Source organism: Rhododendron vialii, chromosome 6a (genome assembly GCF_030253575.1).
Source record: "Rhododendron vialii isolate Sample 1 chromosome 6a, ASM3025357v1".
In the NCBI taxonomy this organism is placed as follows: domain Eukaryota; kingdom Viridiplantae; phylum Streptophyta; class Magnoliopsida; order Ericales; family Ericaceae; genus Rhododendron; species Rhododendron vialii.
Genome location: NC_080562.1, coordinates 36,634,739 through 36,656,664, shown reverse-complemented (window position 1 = coordinate 36,656,664; position 21,926 = coordinate 36,634,739). Strand labels below are relative to the sequence as shown.

At 38.6% G+C, this 21,926-nt stretch overlaps 1 protein-coding gene across 3 annotated transcripts; it reads left to right on the top strand.

The window, feature by feature from the left end:
* Positions 1 to 2,283: 2,283 nt before the first annotated feature.
* LOC131328792 (C2 domain-containing protein At1g53590-like) lies at positions 2,284 to 11,391 on the top strand. 3 transcript variants are annotated; one of them, XM_058361694.1, is made up of 12 exons: positions 2,284 to 2,581; positions 2,688 to 2,762; positions 4,394 to 4,537; positions 5,211 to 5,306; positions 5,414 to 5,545; positions 7,515 to 7,667; positions 7,760 to 7,801; positions 7,927 to 7,975; positions 8,229 to 8,321; positions 8,405 to 8,588; positions 8,718 to 8,841; positions 9,741 to 11,391. In XM_058361694.1, the coding sequence occupies exons 1-12, from the start codon at positions 2,456 to 2,458 to the stop codon at positions 11,079 to 11,081; spliced, it is 2,559 nt and encodes an 852-aa protein (XP_058217677.1). In that variant the 5' UTR covers positions 2,284 to 2,455; the 3' UTR covers positions 11,082 to 11,391. The 3 variants fall into 3 exon arrangements, with proteins under 3 accessions (XP_058217677.1, XP_058217676.1, XP_058217678.1); XM_058361693.1 differs by having other exon boundaries at positions 2,288 to 2,581; positions 7,927 to 7,978; XM_058361695.1 differs by lacking the exons at positions 2,284 to 2,581; positions 2,688 to 2,762 and having other exon boundaries at positions 4,397 to 4,537; positions 5,200 to 5,306; positions 7,927 to 7,978.
* The last annotated feature ends 10,535 nt before the right edge of the window (positions 11,392 to 21,926 follow it).

Sequence of the window (21,926 nt, the reverse complement as noted above, 5' to 3'; positions counted from 1 at the left end):
CATGTCTCGTAAAACGAAAAACAAGTTTGTAAAAAATAAGAACTTTAGCGGAACGGGTGGAGTTGAAATCGTAATTGTGATTTGAGGTATTTATAAGGGTATTCACGTAATTATTAATTAGTTTTGTTACAATTACAGTTCGGTTGTGTATGCGGTGTGATTATTAGTGCTACTCAGCGGAACAACTGAACCGTCGAAACCGATCCGTCCGTAAACCAAACCGAGAGGTATGTGACAGATGGATGCGGATGGAAAAAACAACAATCCGCCGCGAGCGGATTTGATGCGAATTGGATCCGCTCGATCCACCCAAAGTAAAAAATAAAAAAATATGAGAAAGAGTTAAGACCTTCACAATAAATTATTAGCTCGACCAAAATAGTACTGGTAAATTTGACATTACTCCATATACCATGCTACTTTTTATTGACATAGAAATTTCAACGTTATGTCAATACGAAAAATTATTGGCTAGCCTTGGAGCAATAAGAAGTGGTATGATGTATCATTATGCTACTATACTTTTTAAATTTTTGGTATTTATAAAAAATAAATTAAAGGCTTAAATCCGCCCAAAACACATCCAAACCGATCAGATCGAACAACGTTCACGAACGGGTGATGGATGAGGTAAATATGAATGTGTGTGTTTTGCTATCTGATTTTTGGGTTTTAAAGAGCTTTTTAGAGCAGACATGAACGTCTTTTATTTTAAAAAAATTTTACTTGAGTAATGTAATATTTTTACATATGAAAAGTTTTGGAAGCTTTTTAAATTTTTTCGAAGTACGAAGACTATTTCAAATCCGCCCAAACCGACCAAGCCGAACCGCCTAAACCGCAAACCAAACCGATCGAACCATGAAAAACTCACGGACGGTTGCGGATGGAGAAAACAACAATTTGACGGAATGCAAATCCGCCTAGGAACCGAACCGATCCGCTCATAACCGAACAACAAACAGTCCTAGTGATTACAAAATCAAACCGGCCGATTTTTCTAAATTTAAAGCCAAAATCATGATTACAAAACCGGTTGCCATCAAACTCCCAATTGGATAGGACTCGGGTAACCATCTTTGGTTCATTTCCGACACAGGTGGCCCATTCTATCAACTGTCATTATACACGCTGTTGACGCCATTTGCCGACACAGGTGGCCCAAATCATACGATGCACTCGCTCTCAACAATAAGCGATCCACTCTAGTCATCCAACGGTTCATTTCCGCCGATCACGAAGCTGTTGCATAATCCAACAGTTCGTAGCTAATCCATCTCGAGTCCTTCTCTGGTTACGTCCACTCTGAACCATAGCTTAATCCTCATCTTTATCAATAATTGCACGTGACGTGGCACAAACATACTCCAGGAAAGCGTACGGGTGACAAAACGACAAATTAGTAGTATTTCCCCTCTCTCTCTCTCTCCCTCCTCTTGGACAGCCGGGATATCCGGGTAAGTTTACGTGTACCTAAGTTGATTCCTTCTCTGATCTAGTTAAATGCAAATCATTCACGTCAGACCGAAACTAGGGAGTAGGGAATTAAAAATTTTACTACACTTTCTTATGCCTTGTTCTCTACCATTTTCAAAAAGAATTTTTCAAAAAATACCCCATAGATTCTCCCTACTTCTAACATTTCTCTCTCTACTTATTATCCCTACTATTTTTTTCAAAACACAAACTAAACAAAGCTAGTTTCTTATTATCTGACCTTGAGAATCGATTACTAATATATTGCACGAGGAGCAAACATACCAACTAAGGTATAGTTCTGCTAAACAAAAAGTTGTCTTTATTTAAAAAAGATCGTGTTTATTTGTTTTGCGCTAAATTTTTGTAGAATATTGATTTAAAAAAGTTGACTATTTAAGCTGAAAAATGAATGTTTTCCAAAACACTTGGGGAACTTTCACTTTTTCGATTCGTTCCATTGAAACGAATTAATAATTCAAAAAAAATTAGTTACAAAACTAACTAATGCAATTTTTTTTCATAAGGACAACTTTTTACTCCTTTTAGCTAAGTGGAAATAAGGCTGGTTCCACTTTCTTTAAAAAAAAAAAAAAGTAGTTTACTTATTTTCAATTTTTAAATTTAAAAATAATGTATTTACGATAATATTTTTTTAATTTTTTTACGTTGTTCAAAAGATCTCAAATTTATTGAACAAGATCTATAAACTTATTATTTTTAAGCTAGAAAGTATTTTTTTAAATACTTATTTTGAAAACCGGAACGGGCTTACCTAACCTTCGTAAACCCGAATCGCTTTAAAAGGGGTCGAATAACCAACTGTTCGGACTCAACCACCTGTTGTATAGCTGCCATCGTAGACTACTTCCGATTTGATCATCGGTTTCTGTAAATACGTTCACAAGATTTCTGGATTAAAGAACTGTTCTTTAGGGTTCGTTTTGTGGGTTTTTGAAAGAGAAGAGGAGAGAATTGGATGGATGTATTTGAGGTCTCAATTCTACACCATGTATGCATTGTGCTGCTTTTGCTATGGCTACTTACTTCCTTCAATTGTTGCCACCCAATCGCCTACTTCGTCTCTCTAATCTACCTTTGCCTGGTAAGTAAAGCTATACGTATACTCATGCATAGATTCTGTTTGTAGAAATGTGTGTATCAGCAATAAAATCTTACTTTGATTTGCACTTGTGGTTCTGGTTCTGGAGGTTCATAAGGGGTACGTAACGCGGCTGCGGAGGAAAATACAATTTGAAGAGAGCAGAAACTCTAATCGAAGACGGGTGAGCTTAAAGTTTTGAACTTTGAGATTTGGGTTGTGATTATGAATGCTTGTGGTCCGATTTTTGAATAATTACGGTGTTGGTTATAAATTAGTTCAGGGGCTTATAACCAAAATTGATACAACCGATCCTAGAGATGTATAGATTATAATCCAGAGCAGATTAAGTGCAATTTTTGAAGTTGACAAATTACAATTCCCCGAGGGTAAGGATCTAAACAAACATATTTTTTTAATCGGCAAAAAAGATTTCATTAATCTTTGAGAAGGGATACAAAGATTGAATGGATCACGGGCACGCCGGCAGAGACGCAACCTGCGAACCAAATCCAAAAGGACGGCAAGGAGAGAAACAGGCCAAACTCCGCCAAACCTCGGAATTAAAAATTCCAGAGAAAGGGAGGCACCTTTCTCAATATCATCATCTTCCTGTACGAAATCATCTTCCTCCAAGTCATTAAGAGCATTGATCCTTTCTGCTCTTTCGGCCTCCATTTCAACAAGTTTGTTTAAATTAAAGCTTCTTCCTCCTCTAAATTTAAGGCCCAAAGTTTCCCCTATTTCCATCACCTTATGCGCATTCTTGTTAACCACCACTTGTTCCTCAACCACTCTAATAAAAAAAGAAGAAGCACGCCATTGTGTTCCGGATTAAGGGAGTGGTTAATAACCTTCAAAGCACTCGAAGAAATCTTAATCTTCCCCACCGAAAAGATGTTTTTTTTGGATGTTGCTTCATGCCTTCATCTAAAGTAATGAGCTCGCCCCATAACTTCCCTATGTTTAAAAAGGTATCAGCATTCCATAAGTTTAAAGGAACCCCATAGCAGTTTAACCAAACCACTCTAGAATTTTCGCTTTTAAGTGTTAGAGTCCACTGTTTAGCCTCCACGAATCAATTGTACAACTAGTGACTCCCACCTTCTAACATGGAATTCATATCAAGGATAGATGGGAAAGTAAGCAGAACTAGATTACCACCCATATCTCTGATTTGAATGTCTAGAACTCCCTCAGCATAAAACGCCTAAGAGAAATTCCTCGGAGCAGGAAGTCTAGCAACTACACTTCTTTGGAGGCAATCGATGTCTTCCTCCCGAGCTTCAATTTTTATCTTTTGTGACCCAACGATCTCATCGACCTATACCCGGAAACAACATTAGCAAAAGAAGGGCCTACTCCCTCTACACTTACGAAATTGGTAAAACGATTTACAACATTAACAAAGTCTTAACCTCGCTTTATTGGAATGGACCTGCAAGTCTAAGATATCCAATTATTCATCTAGCTCGGAGTAGGATTGTGATTACTCTGAATCTTTAAGTTAGGAATTAACTAGTCAAATCAATGTTGGACCAAACTTGTATCAACTCAATGTGTGTTCTAGTTTAGTTGAGAGATTTTGTGGACCAATTCAGTCATATTATGAATCCATGTGGCTGGATTTGTGAACTGTCTATGATGAACATGTATGTACTAAACCATGCCCCTTTGTGTTTGGTTGATGAGAATAAAAAAGATTAGGCAAAGAAGACAAAAATTCTTTGAGAAATTTAGACTTATTAGGAAAATGTTTTTTATAGTCTAACATATATGTATCGATCGTCAAGTTTTTTCTTTGCTTTTCTATAGGTACTGTCTGATTCTGAAACTGTGCGATGGTTGAACTATGCGATGGACAAGATTTGGCCTGTTTGTATGGAACAGATTGTTTCACAGAAAGTTCTCCTCCCTATTGTACCTTGGTTCTTGCAGAAGTACAAACCATGGACTGTGGTATGAATATACTCTCCTAATATCATGAGCTTCTATTTTACGCATTTGTCTGGAAAAAGTGCCTTCGTCTTTGAGGGAGATCTTTTTTTTCTTGCTAACTCAGATGTTGGGGCCAACTTATGCGCACCTTGACTAATCCCATGGGAACGATCCCACCGTCCACTAGCCGGGGTCCTAATTAAACCGGGCCAAAGTTTGTATGGACTAGCCCTAAAGGAGTTGATAGCATCTGGGAGGTTTCAAACTTAAGACCTTAGGAGGGAGCAAACCCCCAAGTCCATGACCACCAGGCCAGCCCCCTTTAGGGAGACCCTTTTATTGTCACATCTGTACAGTTTTGATTGCAGCACTTGTGGATAGTGGGTATTTTGCTTCTGAACTCTTGATGTCTTGAAATCAGTTGTAACTTGATTTAAGTTGAGAGACATTTAACCCCAACGTATATGCTTCCCAAACACTTGCTATGTATGTTGATGTAGTGTCTACTATTCCATGTTATGTTGTACTCCATCCATGAATTGTCTTGTGGAGTTGATAACTGAACATTAAGTAGTTGTGATCCGCTTTTATTGGTCTGTCTGAGAACGAACTTGTGACCTTGTCTGTTATTTTATTTCTGAATTCTGATTGTAAACATATGAATGAACTGATAATTACTTCAGTATAAATACAGAAAGAAGCTGTGGTTCAGCATCTTTATATGGGAAGATCACCACCTATGTTCACAGAAATGAGGGTTCTTCATAAACCCACTGGTGATGACCACTTGGTATGTATCCTGTCTCAGTCATTGTGGAACCATTCAATAATGTATTATTTCCTGGTTATACTATCTCCATTTCTAAGCCACTGGAATTTCAAATTTACTAAATGCAGGTTCTGGAGTTGGGAATGAATTTTCGTACTGCAGATGATATGAATGCAATACTTGCTATGAAACTGACAAGGAGACTGGGCTTTGGAATGTGGGCAAAGTTGCATTTGCTGGGTATGCATGTTGAAGGGAAGGTAACAACCAGAAATGTTCTTATTATTAGTGTAGGCTGAAATTGCAAGGTGTATGTTTCCCTTCTGTGGTATATGTTCATAGTTTAATGTATTCGATTATCGCAGCATAAGCAACTCAATAATGGTGCTAAGATACCTGGCAAACTGGTAATCATGTTATGCATAATGGAACTCCTTACTTTCCAGGAGGATATGTTGCATGTATCCTCTAAATGCATAAATACAAGTGTTGGACGCTCCACACTCGGATAAGGGTGCTGGATCATATCCGATACATTTTGTTGGACTATCCCCATAGCAAGCATAATTTGTAACCCAAATTTGCCATGAAATACGTGAAACTCCTATATTATGCATGAGCATGAAATGTCCCAAGGCACTTTGTAAACAATACTTATCCGAGAAAATAAGAGAATTCTACTGAGAAGTTTGAATATTTTGGCTTATCCCTGAGTCCTTAAGATGGAAATTGGATGAAACAGACACTTAGATACACGCACACATTCCAACACCCGTACATGGGTCCATGTTAGATAGACGATTGTGCACTTGTTCTTGTAAACTTTATTCCTTATTTCTGAGCATTCCGTGTTATTCTCTCCAATTATAGCCAGGAAAACACAAGATGGGATTAAATTAAGTGGGGGCAGGGGCGGACCCACGTTAGGGCACGTGACCCACGGGTCACGTGCCCCCACACCTTTTTAAAAAAAAAAAAAAATTAAAAATTTAATATAAATACATAAAAGTTTCCTAGATAGGTACAAAACATAAGCGTGGTGGGTTGGTAATGCACACTGTTAAAAGTTCCAAATGCCTGGGTTCGAATCCCAGGCATTTCGTACCTTGTTTTCTTTTTTTTCTTTTTTCCTTTTTTTGTTATACCTCTTTCTTTTATTTTTTCATTTCTGTTCTACCTCTTTCCTTTATTTCTCTATTTTGTTCTACTTCTTTCTTTTATTTCTCCATTTTTGTCCTATCTCTTTGTTTCTTTATTTTTCCATTTTTGTTCTACCTTTTTCCTTTATTTCTCGATTTTAGTTCTACCTCTTTCCTTTATTTTTTCAATTTTGTTCGACCGCTTTCCTTTATTTCTCCATTTTAGTTCTACATCTTTTCTTTATTTCTCCATTTTTGTCCTATCTCTTTGTGTTTTCCTCCCAATCCGAAATATTATGAAAATTAAATTACTAAAGTCTTTACTTTACTTTCTATTGACTTTGGCTTTAATCTTACGGTTGCTATCGCAACAGTTGAAAGAGATTTTTCTGCCATAAAAATTGTCAAAAATTGGTTGTAGAATATTCAATGGTTGAGCGATAATTTAGTGGTATACATATAGAGAAATATTTTTTAAGATTGTGAATAATAGGTGCCCCCAGTATATGAAATTCCTGGGTCCGCCACTGAGCGGGGGGTTAGCAAAGAGGTTGGTTTAGTGCTAAAAAGTCACAGAACGGAGTGCAATATTATCAACTGCACATGAATGGTTGCTTTATGTTTTCAGCTTGAGTTCTATGGGGGATTCTAAAAGACTTGTGCTAATGTTTCTGTTTGACATGCACATCAATTATGATTTATGAGTCCTTGCAATTCTGCTTTTATTTCCATTTTTGGACAAGATTTTATGTATACTACACTGCATCTGTAATTTGGTAGTTGTGAGGTACTTGATCATCCTAGGCTACATAAAATATCGTCATACGTAGTCTTGCTGCTGTTCTTCGTGGAATTTGTACAACTTTTAGACTTTATTTTTTTGTTATTTCAACAGTTTCTTAAGTTGGTACTGTTATCTTGTGACCTTGGTTGCTAAAGTGGCAGTTTGGCTTCAAATTCATGGAATGGCCCGTGAACTGTTACTGTTGTGTTTTTGTTTCCAATCCCGGGATCCCCTCTCTGTCTTCTAGGCTCAGTTACTTTTTATCCAACAGCCCTTAATTAAAATGCCTTTCCTTGTATCTTCTAGGTCTTGGTTGGGGTAAAGTTCCTTCGCCACTGGCCTTTTCTTGGTCGTTTGAGAGTATGCTTTGTTGAGCCACCATATTTTCAGATGACTGTGAAACCTATTTTCACTCATGGGATTGATGTCACAGAACTTCCAGGGATCGCTGGATATGTGGTAATTTAGTTTCATATTTCATGTGTGATAATTACATGGATCTCTCTCTTCTGTATTGTATTTCTTTAACTTCTTTTTCCCTCCATGATTAGGATAACCTGCTGGCCATTGTATTTGAGCAGACCCTAGTTGAGGTGAAATTTTCTGACTTCGTTACTCCATTTTATTTCCTAACCTTAGCAGTAAGGTTTCCGTTATGTATGATATCTGCTTTTCCAAATGAAGTATTTTTTTATATGAATCTTTGCAATGTTTGCAGCCTAATATGCTGGTTGTTGACATGGAGAAATTTGTTGCGCCGCAGCCAGGTAGTTGTAGTAGGATCTCTCTCTCTCTCTCTCTCTCTCTCTCTCTCTCTCTCTCTCTCTCTCTCTCTCCGTGTGTGTGTGTGTGGTAGATGAGCTTAGTGGTTAGCTTATTTTTCTGCGCAAGTTTCTCAGAAGTTTTATGGTGCTGTTATGGTAGATATTATGCCCCTTGATATGGCTGTGCAGTCATTTCCTCCTTTTTCCGAGTGTTTGAAGGTCCTAATCTCTAAGTTACATTGTTTTCATATGACAGAAAGTTGGTTCTCCGTGGATGCAAAGGAACCAGTTGCTTATGCTTTCGTAGAAGTTATTGAAGCAGCTGACATGAAGCCCTCGGATTTAAATGGTTGGTTTAAGCTTAAATATCCACGTGTTCAAGACATAGCCCATATCCGAAGTTTATGCTTAGTAAATGGACCTGCTTTTCAGGATTGGCTGATCCGTATGTGAAAGGGCAGCTTGGTCCTTACAGATTCAGGACTATGACACAAAAGAAAACACTGGCTCCAAAGTGGGGTGAGGAATTTAAGGTCCCCGTTTTCACATGGGAGTCACCTAACGTACTAGCTATTGAAGTTCATGACAAAGATCATTTTGTTGACGATGCTCTCGGGTAATGTCATAACAAATGCATGTATTATAAAGAATCTGTGTTGCACTCGCATTTGATGATGTGACTGTTGTAAATAGTCATTGTTTTGCACATTCTTATTTGATGTACCAACTCTCTCTTCTTTTGCAGAGATTGTTCTATCAAAATTGTTGAACTTAGGGATGGCCAGAGGCATGACATGTGGTTGCCTCTTCAGAACATTAAAATGGGCAGATTGCATCTAGCTATTACTGTAGTCGAAGGAGACAGGAAGGTAACCCTTTCTCTCCCAGAAGTTCTGCTTAATTTGAAATGAAATGCTGGGGAGCCGTGTGATCAATGGGCAGGGGTGATCGCAAGTTATAAAATTACACTAGTAGCTTGTTCAATAATCATCTAGTTGTAATGGTTCGACCCCTAAAGTCCGAATCCTATATCTGTATTTGCTTAGGGACGTGAACCCATTTCGTTTTTCATGGCATTGGAAGCACGTCTATGTCTCACTTTGAAGCCGAAACCACAGTTGAAATTTTCAAAATTCTCTTGGAATCATGATGAATAAGTGTTCCTAGGCCCCGTTTGGGAAAGTGGGGATTTTCTAGAAGGCATAAGAAGAGAAAATCATTTTGTGGAGTTCGTTTGCAATGAAGGGAATCATATTGAGAGAAAGTTGGAACCTTTTGCCTAACTGTATTATCTTGAAAACATGGCTCATCTCCAATAGAAAATTAGAGATTACCATGAGGGTTGTTATGTATTGTTAGGATCGCTGTCCTGTTCTATTGACTGCAACTTATCATATGGTCATAGGCAGGGGAGTCGATTAGAATTTTTCTTTGAGCTTTCATGTAATTCAAATCAAATAAATAACGACTGTGATGCGGTGACTGTGTAGAAAAAAAGCTCTCTAGTCAACCAAATGCATGTTAAAAATTTTCATTCTTTCACTTTCCGTCCATTCACTGCTTCTTATACTCATGCATATATATTTTCAGTTCTATCCAATAAAACATTGGGAATTGTCTAATTCCAAGTGTTACTGTAAACACAGTCAGATCATTCCTATCTGAAAATGAAAATACAAAACACAGTCGGATCATAGTAGTTATGGCCTGGAAGGAATTTTAGAAACTCAATTAGGAATTTTTATGTAATCGACACAAATGTGTGCAGGCACCAGATCAGTCATTTGATATTGGAACACCGAACGACAACATCGAAAATATTTCCTTAGCGAATGATAATGGAATACCAGGAATGACTCCAAAAGTGGCAGATATATTTGAACCCATCGATATTGAAGGCCAAGAAGAGACTGGGATATGGGTCCACCATCCAGGAAGTGAAGTTCCACAAGTATGGGAGCCTAGGAAAGGGAAGAGTAAGCTTGTTTCAGCACCGATTCTCATTACTGGAAGTTTTAAATCAACGGCTACTGGGTCTAATCCTGACGATGGTAGCAGCAGTGATGAAAGTGAGGAAGGTAATGATAAAGGAAATCGACCAAACAAAGTGCAGAGGGGTCTAAACAAGATTGGTTCATTATTCCAGAGGAATTCCAAAAAGGAGGGTGCTTCTAATAGGACAGAAGAAGAGCTTCTTCCATCGCCCCATGCTAATGCTAATCTTAAGGCTGTCAATGAAAAGGAGATTGGTGTGAACCTCATTCTGGATGACAACCTTTCTGTACTATCCCCTGTTGAAAATTCAAGAGCAGAAGGTAAAGATACTAGAGAGAGACCCAAGGGCAGTGACCAGGAAAGCCCTAGAATTAAATCAACGGCTCCTGGGTCTAATCGTGACGATGGTAGCAGCAATGATGAAAGCGAGGAAGGTAACGATAAAGGAAATCAACCAAACAAAGTGCAGAGGGGTCTAAACAAGATTGGTTCGTTATTCCAGAGGAATTCCAAAAAGGAGGGTGCTTCAAATAGGACAGAAGAAGAGCTTCTTCCATCGCCCCATGCTAATGCTAATCTTAAGGCGGTCAATGAAAAGGAGATTGGTGGGAACTTCATTCTGGATGACAACCTTTCTGTACTATCCCCTATTGAAAATGCAAGAGCAGAAGGTAAAGATACTAAAGAGAGTCCCAAGGGCAGTGACCAGGAAAGCCCTAGAAAGGGACATGTTAAAGATACGGCTAAGAGCATTTTAAAGCACACATTGTCCCGTAAAGGGTCTAAGAAACCCCTAGTCAGTTCTGAAACAGTGGAGACAGAGGGAGGTATTCCTGTTGGGTCGGAGTCTTCTGATGAGGGCGTTGTTCCATCACCAGCTTGTGACTCTGGAGTTGAAGGGATTCCGGTTGTTTCCAAACCCTTATCCAGCTCTGGTGGCGATTCTTTTATATCTGAAGAAGTTAATAATGGGGATCCAAAGAAGAAGGTCTGTGTTGAACGTCCCCAGAAGATTGTTGAAGAAGATGATGATTTATTGGTCAAGGAGTCATCAAGCCCCAGGAAATTTGATGAATATTCGGAAGTAGGTAAGAAAGAGGTTTCTTTCGTGTGAAAGTTCTTACGTTCATGGTTTTTAGTTTGCAGAGTCAAGTTTTAAAAGTGAAGATCTGGCATATATCTGAATAGAGATACGGGGTGATTGTCTTGTTTGTACCGGGTGATTGTCTTGTTTGTTATATCTCACTAGGCAGGAATTCTAGTAGTGTGTTACATCTCATAGCCTGTATATCATGATTTGTGAGTATAGTTTTGTTCATGTTTACCAAAAAGGTTATTCCAAGTAAGCAAAAAACAGTTGAGAATTCTGTAATTCTTGCTTGCCATGGATTGTTATAAACATCAGAAACTCTTTGTATTTGGTATTGTGCTTTGTTCACTGTGTCCCTATGTAAGTTTTTGGTTGAATGATTTGTACTTGCTGGAAACTAAAGAGGTGAATGTTACTCAAAGTAGTTTACCTATCTGCAGGTTGGGAAAATATTAGTAAATACTTTAACGTATCTATACTACCTCAATCTTAAATTCTCAATATGAGAGACTCAACTTTTCCATGAATTTACTATGAAATTGAATGCTCATAGCATAACAAAACCCTCTACTGCTGCCACAACCACCACAGCCGCCCCTGCTACATCGACTGCTGCTACTGCTTACACCAGCTCCTAGACCAACACCAGCTCCTAAGATGAAGACAACAATACAATCATCACCTCTTCCGATATATAACGCCATAATCTTGTAGGGGTGGTGGAACAGTTCCTCTTTGTGTGACGATATTTGACGGCCTTTTCTTTCTTTTTTCACGCGTTTTCCCCTGCAGATGCAACCCAACACGACACGGGCCATCTTGATTAATGAGAAGTTTTGCCATCTAGGAAATGAAATCCTAGTCCCATCTCATATATACAAAGTGCAATTTGAAAGTTAAGTTCTTGTTTGAAATTATTAAAATTTGTAGGAAATGTGAAGCATGTTTTTGGGTTGAATTCTGGTATTTATGAGTTAATTCACTTTCTGAGATGAGATTAACCCACAAAGAATTTACTTTATACGGAGTATCGAAGTTGGGAGGCATGCCCCCCTCCTTACTCTCGAAGGATCTACCAAATAGGGTTTTTCCTGGGGGAGGGGCAGAGCCTCCCCCCTCCTTCCTCCTCCTCTTCTCTTTCTCTCTTCCCTACCCCCCTCCCCCTTCTTTTCCTAGCCCATCTACTATTTCTATCCCCATTCAAACTCCAGGTCTTCTTTGTCCATCTCGGTAGCATGTCCACGGTTGCGATCCCCATTGTGAGAAAGCCCATGGTCGTGAACGACAAGTCTAGCATCCTCAAATAACAAGTCCCATGGTCAGAAGCCCTCATCGGTCATGTTTTTCATCCCATCCCACTTGTGTTCCATTCTGTAGATCTTGCGCATGCCAGACAGTACCGAGGAGGAGAACGGTCTAGAGATGGTGTTGGATTGCAACATGCAATGCTATTTTGGGGGCGGCGACGGCAGCTGAAAGTTTGATGCTGCGGCGATAGCAGTGATGATTAGGGTTAGGGTTAGGTTTTATGTTTTTAGCTTTTGGGTTCTGTTTTAGGGTCTTTCTGTGTTTCCTCCCGGTTGGGTCTCCCCTAGTTCGGGTTTTCCGATCCCAGATTATGATCTCTCCAGATCTAGGGCCTAATAATGTTTTTGCACGTTTTGATGGGATTTTATTTTGTGGTTCCTGAGATTTGTTTGTTGCTTGTTTCCTGTGCTCACCGTGGTCGTGAAGGTTGGTCAGCCATCCTCAATGCCGGCTTCTTTTCGTCTAGGAGGTTGTTGCTGTTGTGAGGTACTGGAGTTATATGCTTGTAATCTAACCCTATTGTCACTGTCTATGTTCCAGAAAGTCTTAAGTTGTATGCATTTTCGTATAAATGAAATTTCCTACCATTTTGGAGAAAAAAAAAAAGTTGGGAGGCATGCAGTTGAGTGGGAAAGACAACGACATGCTAACAGAGTTTGAAAGTTGAATTTGTCCATGTGGCTTGGTTCTGCATTCAATTTGGAGAATAAATCCGGTGAAAAGTTCCACTTGGTCCAAGAATTTAGAATGCAAGTTAACTTCCATTTCTTTGCCTTCCCTTACCACTAAAACTAGGGAGGCTAGGAAAAACAAACTAGGCCTAAGTTTACTTGGCCACCCTTGTATACTATTCACCGCGAGATTTAGAGAACAAATCTTTCTAAAAGGAAGACTTTATTTTTAATCAAAGAATTGACTATTAGGTCTCTCAGAGCATTTCCAACTCAAAATGTAAATTTGACATGGCACGCTAAGTGGAAGAATTGGCATGTGAAGTAAGTCCAACCAAAGTGTCAAATGCTTATTATGTGTCATTTGACATCTCCTCTCTTATGTCCTCAAATAAATAATTGGACATATTATCTAGAGCAAACATTAAAGAGATGTCAAATTGCCGCACAGGTCTCTAAGAAAATTTGACATCTCGTCTTTTAAAAGCCAATGTTGGAGATGCTCTTTGGAATATTTCTTCATTATATAAGCCCACCCAATTGGAAATTCGCAAGTTTTCAATGCTCATTGGCAGAGCAACATAAAGCAGATCGGTTTCAACTTTCCAACCCATACACCAAATTAAAATCCAAACAATTTTTTATTTCCTGCTGCATGTGATAACCACTAGTAGTATAAAAGTGAGTTTATCGTTATGCATTTGCTTTTAATTTATACTGATGCACAAAGCTACATTAGTAGCTGTCGCCTTGTACAGTTGCCAATATAACATGATATCTAATTGGAATAAAAATATCGAAAAAAATACAAACAGTAATCCAAAATTAACAAAAATTTAAAAATACAGTCGAAACAAAATATACATGTTACTTTAACCTGAATTCAGACTCAAGGACCTCCTCCACCACCACCGCAGCCGCCACCGCCGCCGCAACCGCTTCCACCGAAGCCTCCGCCGCTATGACTACTGCCACCATCACCACTACCACCTACACTGGCAAAATCAGCCGCGGCTGCGAATACGACGGCACCGGCCAGAATGGCAGCCCCACCACCATCACCAATGCCACCGCCATCCATTGCGTGGTGGCCCATTGCAACACCATCACCGTAAGTCTTGCCAGATGAAACTGGACCTCTTCTTCTTGCTGCAACATGGACAGAACTACCCTTGTTCTTCTTCTGCCCACCTTTGCACAGACAGATCAATATCACAGCTGCCGTGATCAAGAAAATGAATACTGTGATTGCGATGCCAATTGCTTTCATATTCTCCTGATCCCGAAAATCTTGATTTTTTGCATCAGTTTCGTGGGGAAATGAGCTGGGGAGAAATTATACCAGTCGTGTTGGTGGACTTTATGACTCAATCAGTGGAAAATTTATTAATAAGTTAGGTACTTCGGGGGGGCAAATTAGGCAATTAAAATAGTTTGGTACAGCTATGCGTCGGTCGTTTTATATGGCGGATAACAAGCTAGATCAAAGGAATATTTCGTTTTGATAACTCATGTCTAGACAAGATTTCGCGTGACTGGACTACTTCTTCGGATATTAATTTTACGGTCCACTAGCAGGAACCTGCAATTAAAGCTGGAGTGAAGTTTCGAGATTTCAAATCCGAGATTTAAAAGGACGAAAACTCGTAAATCTCAAATGTTGACAATCAAGCCAACTTCTTAGAATTTTGATCATGCGAATGTTGGAGTAATGATCTTATATACTCAGCATAATTATGTGAGTCTCCTACTATATTTGCCATACGCATTGGTTGTACTTAAAAATGACCGCCCATGTAAAAGTACCATATCGCCAATATTGAGAGAGAGAGAGAGAGAGAGAGAGAGAGAGAGAGAGAGAGAGAGAGAGAGAGAGAGAGAGAGAGAGAGCATTTGAGCGGGCATTGCTTTGTGCAAAAGAAACGACGTGGATAACGGTTTTGCTAGTGCAAGCTTTTGAAGTTTCAACTTCTATGGGTTAACTCTATAAAAGCAACAAACAGGGGAGAAAAAAAAGTCCCCCGACCACACAACTATTGCTTCTTCATTTCTTTTTTTTTTAATCTATTTCAATTTTCATAGTCCATCATTATGTATATTTCTCTGCACATTTCGATGAGCAACTCCATAGTTTTAACTTTTTTTTGGGTAATGGAAATCCCTAGCATTTTTAATTTCAACGGAATTTTTTTAACGTTTGAGCACCGTGCTCGCTACTTTTTCTACTATCGCTTGACAAATTAAATTGTGAAGTTCTCTTTGGTGAGGCAAAAAAGAACCGGCAGTGGATTTCATCTAGGAAATTGATATTCGTGCTCTACTTTTTACTGATGGCGCTCCACTTTGTTCATGAAGTTACTAGTAACTTCAAGTTAAAATTGGAGTGCCATCAGTAAAAAGTACTGGAGCGCGAAAATCAGTTTCCTTTCATCTATTGCGTGTAATTTGTCTGTTCGGAAGTCATTCTTTCCACACTCGGACCAAATGTGGTTTTGACATGCCCGCGCATTTCGATCACACAGCCAAGGCGTCATTTTGTTGTTTTCAGTGAAAAACACATTTACATATCTCGAGCATAAAATAAAATAAATTTAATGCTTCGACATTCGTCGTATAGTTCATTTCTAATGTTGGATTTGTAAATTGTCTGTCTATTTGGAACTTTTATTCCTTAATTAATCCTCTTTAGTTTTAACCGTCATGGAGAAATATCTTAAAAGAAAGTCATTGTAGAGGGAGTACATATTAAGTGTTTTATCATAAATAATAATCAGAGTGGCCTTTTGGGTTAAGTCAAAATGGGGTTCTCTGATGTGGCTGAGAAGTATTAAGGAGGCTCAGGCACCTTGAAGCATATGGAGGTATCTGATGTGAGAAGCTGCCACTAGCTTCAACTTCTGCAGGTATGGTACTCATGGTTCTGAAATGTGCATCTGTTGATGCTTGTCTGGTTTGGTGGGTTGCAGACTGGCAGTGTATCAATAATCTATTGGTCATAGGTAGTCTTGATGGCATGGGTAGGTTCTTGAGTTGTTTGGGGGGTTTAATGCTAGTTCTGGTTTGCTGCAGATTTGGGAATTTCATGGTGAGGTCTTTTGTTTGGTTCTTGATGGTAAGGGAATTTGATGGTTCTTCATTGCAGCAGCATTGTACTACAATTGTGGTATATGGGTTGTTTGGGGGGAGAAGGGTTTTGTGAGGGGTGTCTCTATGACTTGGGAGCGTCTGGGGTTTGTATGGTCATGGGTGGCCCAACCTCATTGGAGGCTTTGGGCGAAATCTTGAATGTGAGGCCTTTAAGAATTGGACTGTTAATCTGAAACATTTTAATCTAATAGATTTTGTTACGCATTGGAAATTATATTTCTTTGTTTTTGAGATGTCAGCTTTTTACTCAAGAAGGTCTCTAGCGCATACAATTCTAGTATATAATGTAGAGTGTGAAATATGAGAGAGATTAGTCTTATTGAACGATCAATCCTGGCACGAAGATCTTTTTATCTGAGGCATTTTACCTAAATAAATAAGGCTTTTTTAACAATTGAAATGGTTCTCGAAAAACAAAAACTTGTGTATACAAACATACACACGTATAAAAATGAGGCCTCCCAAAATTCGAGCCGTAGGCACCAACCTTAATGGCATAGTGCTTGGGCACCCCATGCCAACCAAGACACAAGCACTATCGTTGCTACCAGTTCAAGTTGCATTTTTTTTTCTCCAGTTTCATTTTCTATCAGTCTGCTTTTGGATGCAAAGCCGTTCCAGATTGCTGCTCAAGCCATCAAGCTAGGATCAAACTCTACATTATTAGAGCAGTTACTTTGTTATAGGGGCAGTTATTGCTCCTTCTGTTTTGTTTTGTTTTGGATTCTGCTGCTCTGGTTAACAGATAGATTTTTGTTTGTTGGGGAAGTGAAACGGAAAAATCATATCTAATTAGGTTGCCGTTTGGGCCATGTTGAAGAAACGGCGTCGTCATATTGTTCAAAGGCTTGGGAATAAATTCGCTAGCTTTCTATGAGCGCCGTTGGATGCATTCATTAATGTGTTGTAGCCTCCTTGTTAATTAAGACCTTTGGAAAGATCCTTGGAGAGAGACATGGGGAGAGGATCTGGACCCTAAAATACCAAAAAAGCTGGTATCAAGGAAGCAATATTGTATTAACTGCACTTATCAAAAAGCCATTGTCTTTAATGCTAATAAGCATTTTTTTTTTCCAATACACACACGATATTCAGAAAATGACCAGATACGAACAATCAAACTCATAAAAGAAACCATGTTGAGAACAGCAAAACCAATTTACCCAAAAAAAAAACAGCAAAACCACACAATGGCAAATATAGGTAGGTAAACATGAAGTGGTGAAGGGCAATGGAATGGAACTTAACTTCCACCACCACATCCTCCACCGCCACTGCCACCATCACTGCCACCGCCACTCATGCTGCAATCTCCCGAAGCATCGTCTTTGTCACGTGCAGCACATCCTCCACCACCCCATCCTCCACCGCCACCGCTTCTGTCATAGATGATGATGCAATCTCCCGAAGCATTGCCTCTGCCATGTGCAGCACGCTGAGGAAGCGCAGGTTGTTTCTTCTTTCGGCAAACTTTGCAGAGACAGCAACGGCATATGATCATGACCCCTGCCGCCAAAGAACTGGCTGCTATTAGCTAGGGGATAGCATAACCACTCATTGCTTCCTTCACTACTACTACTTGTATCGCAAAATCATCAACTCATCATTTATTTAAGCAAACCAAATATATTTCATTTATATATGCAAACAATAAAATATATAAACATGGCTAGTACATAATACTCCTAGTTTTTAGTCATTCTCAGGAATTTTTTAAAGCGTCAAGAAAATTCGGTGGCTAATTAACTTCTGGCTTGTTTATACCTTATGAATCAACTCACTCAACAACACTACAAGTCCTTGTTTATAGGCAAAGACTCGATCAAACTAGTAGTTAAGTGGAAAAGAAAACGAAATTATGCAAAGAACAGATTGGATGCAGGGTCAAGTGGGGTAAACAAGAGCGAAGCATCAATTGACTCCACTCAATATTCTAAATTTCGCGTGTGCTAACCCAGACACTTGGGTTATCAAGGAAAACTATTCTAAATTTTGTATCATTTAATGCATTGATTTGGCCCTGTAAAATTTGGATATTGTCCCAATTAGCAGGCCATTCTATACAAGAATTCCATCCAAATAAAAGGAAAGCGCTTCTACTATGTGGAACATTTATACAATAACCGATTGGTGATCAGTTGATGAACGATAGTAAGTTTCTTAAACGGGGTGAAAAAAAATTAGCTTTAACATGTTAATGCAGTGTCGTAGCGGAAGAACAATTAGATATCATTCTAGTAGACAAATAGGTTAAATATTGTTCGTGCATACGGGCTGGCAAAACATTGAACCCATCAATTGTTATTATCCCCTTCATCTTCCTTGGGTGAGAGTTTGGCAGAGCTCTAAAAGAAAGAGAGGTCGTGTTAGATAAAAAAAGTGAGGTGAGCTATATATCTCACAGCAGCTGAGGCAACATCTAGTTTGAGTGATGTTTTAAAGAATGATACTATTAATAACAATGAAACAAATGCAAAGCAAGTAGAGAGGTTAAGGGCAAGAAAGACGTTATAAAGGGACGTTTTTGGTATTCGAATCGTTTGGATCTTTTTAAGAGCGCATGAAAATTTTGATATATAGATGTGTAGTGGTAGGTTCATATGGAAATATTGTGGAAGAAATTTCGAATAGCTTGGTACCTTGCCCAATACAGTTAGTGATTTCTTGGGGTTGTTTTATCTATTTCCTTCCTCTTGTAATATTTTGTTATATCACGGAGATATCACTTTCTTGTTCAAAAAAAGGACCGGCTCTTTAATCCACACTCTAAATTTTATTAAAGGATTGAATCAAAACATGAGGCTTTTTTACCTTTTTGGTCCTAAAGTATTAGCGAGATGTCAATTTCGTCCCCAATGTACACATTTAACCTATTTTGTCCCCCATCGTTTAAAATGCGTCTGAATGGTCCCTAACGCCATTAGACTTTCCCGACTTTTGTCCCCAATGTACACATTTAACCTATTTTGTCTCCCAATGTTTAAAATGTGTGTCAAAATGGTCCCTAACCCCGTTTAGACTTACCGTCTTGAGGGGGTGCATTCTCGTACCTCTTTACTTTTTGGTCCCCAAATATGTATTAGCAAGCTGTCAATTTTGTTCCCAATGTACACATTTAACCAAAATTTTGTACCCAACTTTTAAAATGTCTGTCTAAATAGTCTCTAGCCCTAATGCCGTGTGTATTGCCAGAGTGCTCATTATTCAGCTTCTCATTCTCATTCCATAACTCTTCTGCATGAAGATGGACTTCGCGGTAGGCGTGAAATTTAAAGACGGCATATGCGAATCGTTACAAAACCGATTTGATCTCGTGAACCAGGCCGTGAATTTAATGCTTGACTTCTACCAAGTTCGTCGATCCAATGTGCGCGTGTTACCCAAAAGTCACGAATTATATTGTGACGAAGGGTACAAATCCGATCCTACCATCACACGAATAATTTCGTTTCTTATTTTATCTGTCCTAGTCTTACCACGAATTTACCACTCACATATATTGGAACAAAAACAGTGATCCTATGCTAGAGTCCTGACAACCCTGAGCGGAAACAAGCCTCTTGAATCTTAATTAAGTGGATTCCAATATAACAGAAGAAAGAATGGTAAATTTCCTTAATGGTGTTAAACTCCATCCCAAAATATTAGACTTTTTTGGAATAGCGTGTCATTTTTTGATTGCCCATATCTTTTAATGTGAATATTAAAAAATACTCTTATGTAATACGAATCTTGTTTGATAGATTTTAATTAATTCTACTAAATAAAGTTTTCAAATCACATAAAACTTTATAAATCAAAATATATAAGCAATCTAAAATAACACGCACTCTAGAAAAGGTTTAACATTTTGGGACAGAAGGAGTAACAACCTAAATTTAGGCCAAGGTCTAGAACTATCATGATTATTGCAGTACAAGCATTAGAAGTTAAATAATCAAGAGCAGCGTACTTGTTTGGACCATATATTCACCGTCCGTCGATAATCGGCCGAAAGGTGGGAATTATGGGAATGCAACCTATTTTATTATTATTTTTGGTATTTGTATTTTAATAACATGTGCATGACACTTGGCGTATCTCTATTTACTTGGAGGTTGAAAGGACACATGGCATTGTTCTACACACTTGGCGGTTGAAAATAACACTTGGTATACTCCTACACACTTTGATGTTAGTGGGAAGTTATTTGGACAAGTGGAAGCAAAGGAGAATGAGAAGTATTGAAGAAGTTGGGAAGTTATTTCCTGCGCATATTTGTTTTCCTATAAATAGCCTTTTTAGGCATCATTGTAAAGACACACAAAACAACGCCAATCAGGCCTTTATCTTTTCTTTTCTAGGAGTAGAGTTAACTTGTAATTGTTCACTCAATCATCTCGATTGATTGTTCTTCTACTTTGAGGGTTAATAAAGTCTATTTTGTTAATCTTCTTCCATACTTCATCCACTTCATTGTTTGTTTCCAAAGAAGTCCTGAAATACGGCAAGGAACCAAACTCCACTTTTCACACCCACATTCCAGCAAGCTTACGATACAATTTCCCGTCGATTCTCCGTCGATTGGAGAGAAAACAAGAATTTTGGTAATAGTACTTGAATCGATTCATGCGGAACTTGAGCGATCCCGTAATTGTTTGAAGTTGACGTAGCCACGATTTTACAAAGAGCATTGTGCCCCTGGGTGGAGGACAAGTTTCTCTCTCTTAGACTTTCTTTCGTGCCGATTTGTATCATACTATATACAGTACCAGTTTCCTACTTGAATAATAACTTCCAGTTTCCTACCTGAATAATAACTCCCACTTACCATAAAAAAAAAGAAGACTTGAAGATCACTTCATGGCGGAAGTACATATCATTAAGGTTGGGCTATAGCCCAGGCGAGGGTAAAAAAGATAGGAAATTTTAAATTTGTATGTAAATTTTAACCCAATAAATTTAGCCCACCTTATTTCTTTTTTTTTTACCCAACCCATCCTATACAACCATCTTGGTTGAAAGAAAACTTGACTCATTCAATGAGAAATGATTTCTACTCTCTAAAATAACGCAATGTGGAAAACTTCAGTATGGTACCACTCCAATAGTGTATTTTTTTTTTTTTTACTTTTGAACATTTACGTATTTTTGTATAAGTTAGCCCAGGACAAATTAGATTCCTGGTTCTGCCCATCTATTTTTTTTATAAGCAAAAAGATTTTATTAATCTCCGAATTCAAAAATTATAAAAATCAAAAGGACAAAGACAAATGAAAATGAAAATTACTTATTGGTAGTGCGTGGAGGGAGAAATAGAGTAATGATTAAAGATATGGGTAATGATTGGAGAGAGATAGAGAGAGATGGGAAAGTAATAATTGAAAAAATAGGGTAATGATTGGAGAAAGAAATAGGATAATGATTGAAAACAAAACTAAAACTAAAACTAAACCACGAACCGAACAAAGCCTTAATCTTCACAACTACCTGAGACCCAATCGGTCAACAAAACCCTAAAACTACCCCACAGCCACTTGCCATCCAAAATCCTACACCTAATTGAATCCGAAATGCTGCCGCCTCCACCGCAAGGATCGCTGTGAACCCGTCGTATGTCGCCGATCCAAAAAATGCCCCGAGAGACTTAGCCACAGACATCTCGCAACCCAACCAAGCCCCATCATCCGAAGTCGCCGATGTGCACCTCTGAGCTTGCTGCAACCAAGCCACGAACCCAACCCCTGAGAAAGACACCACTGTC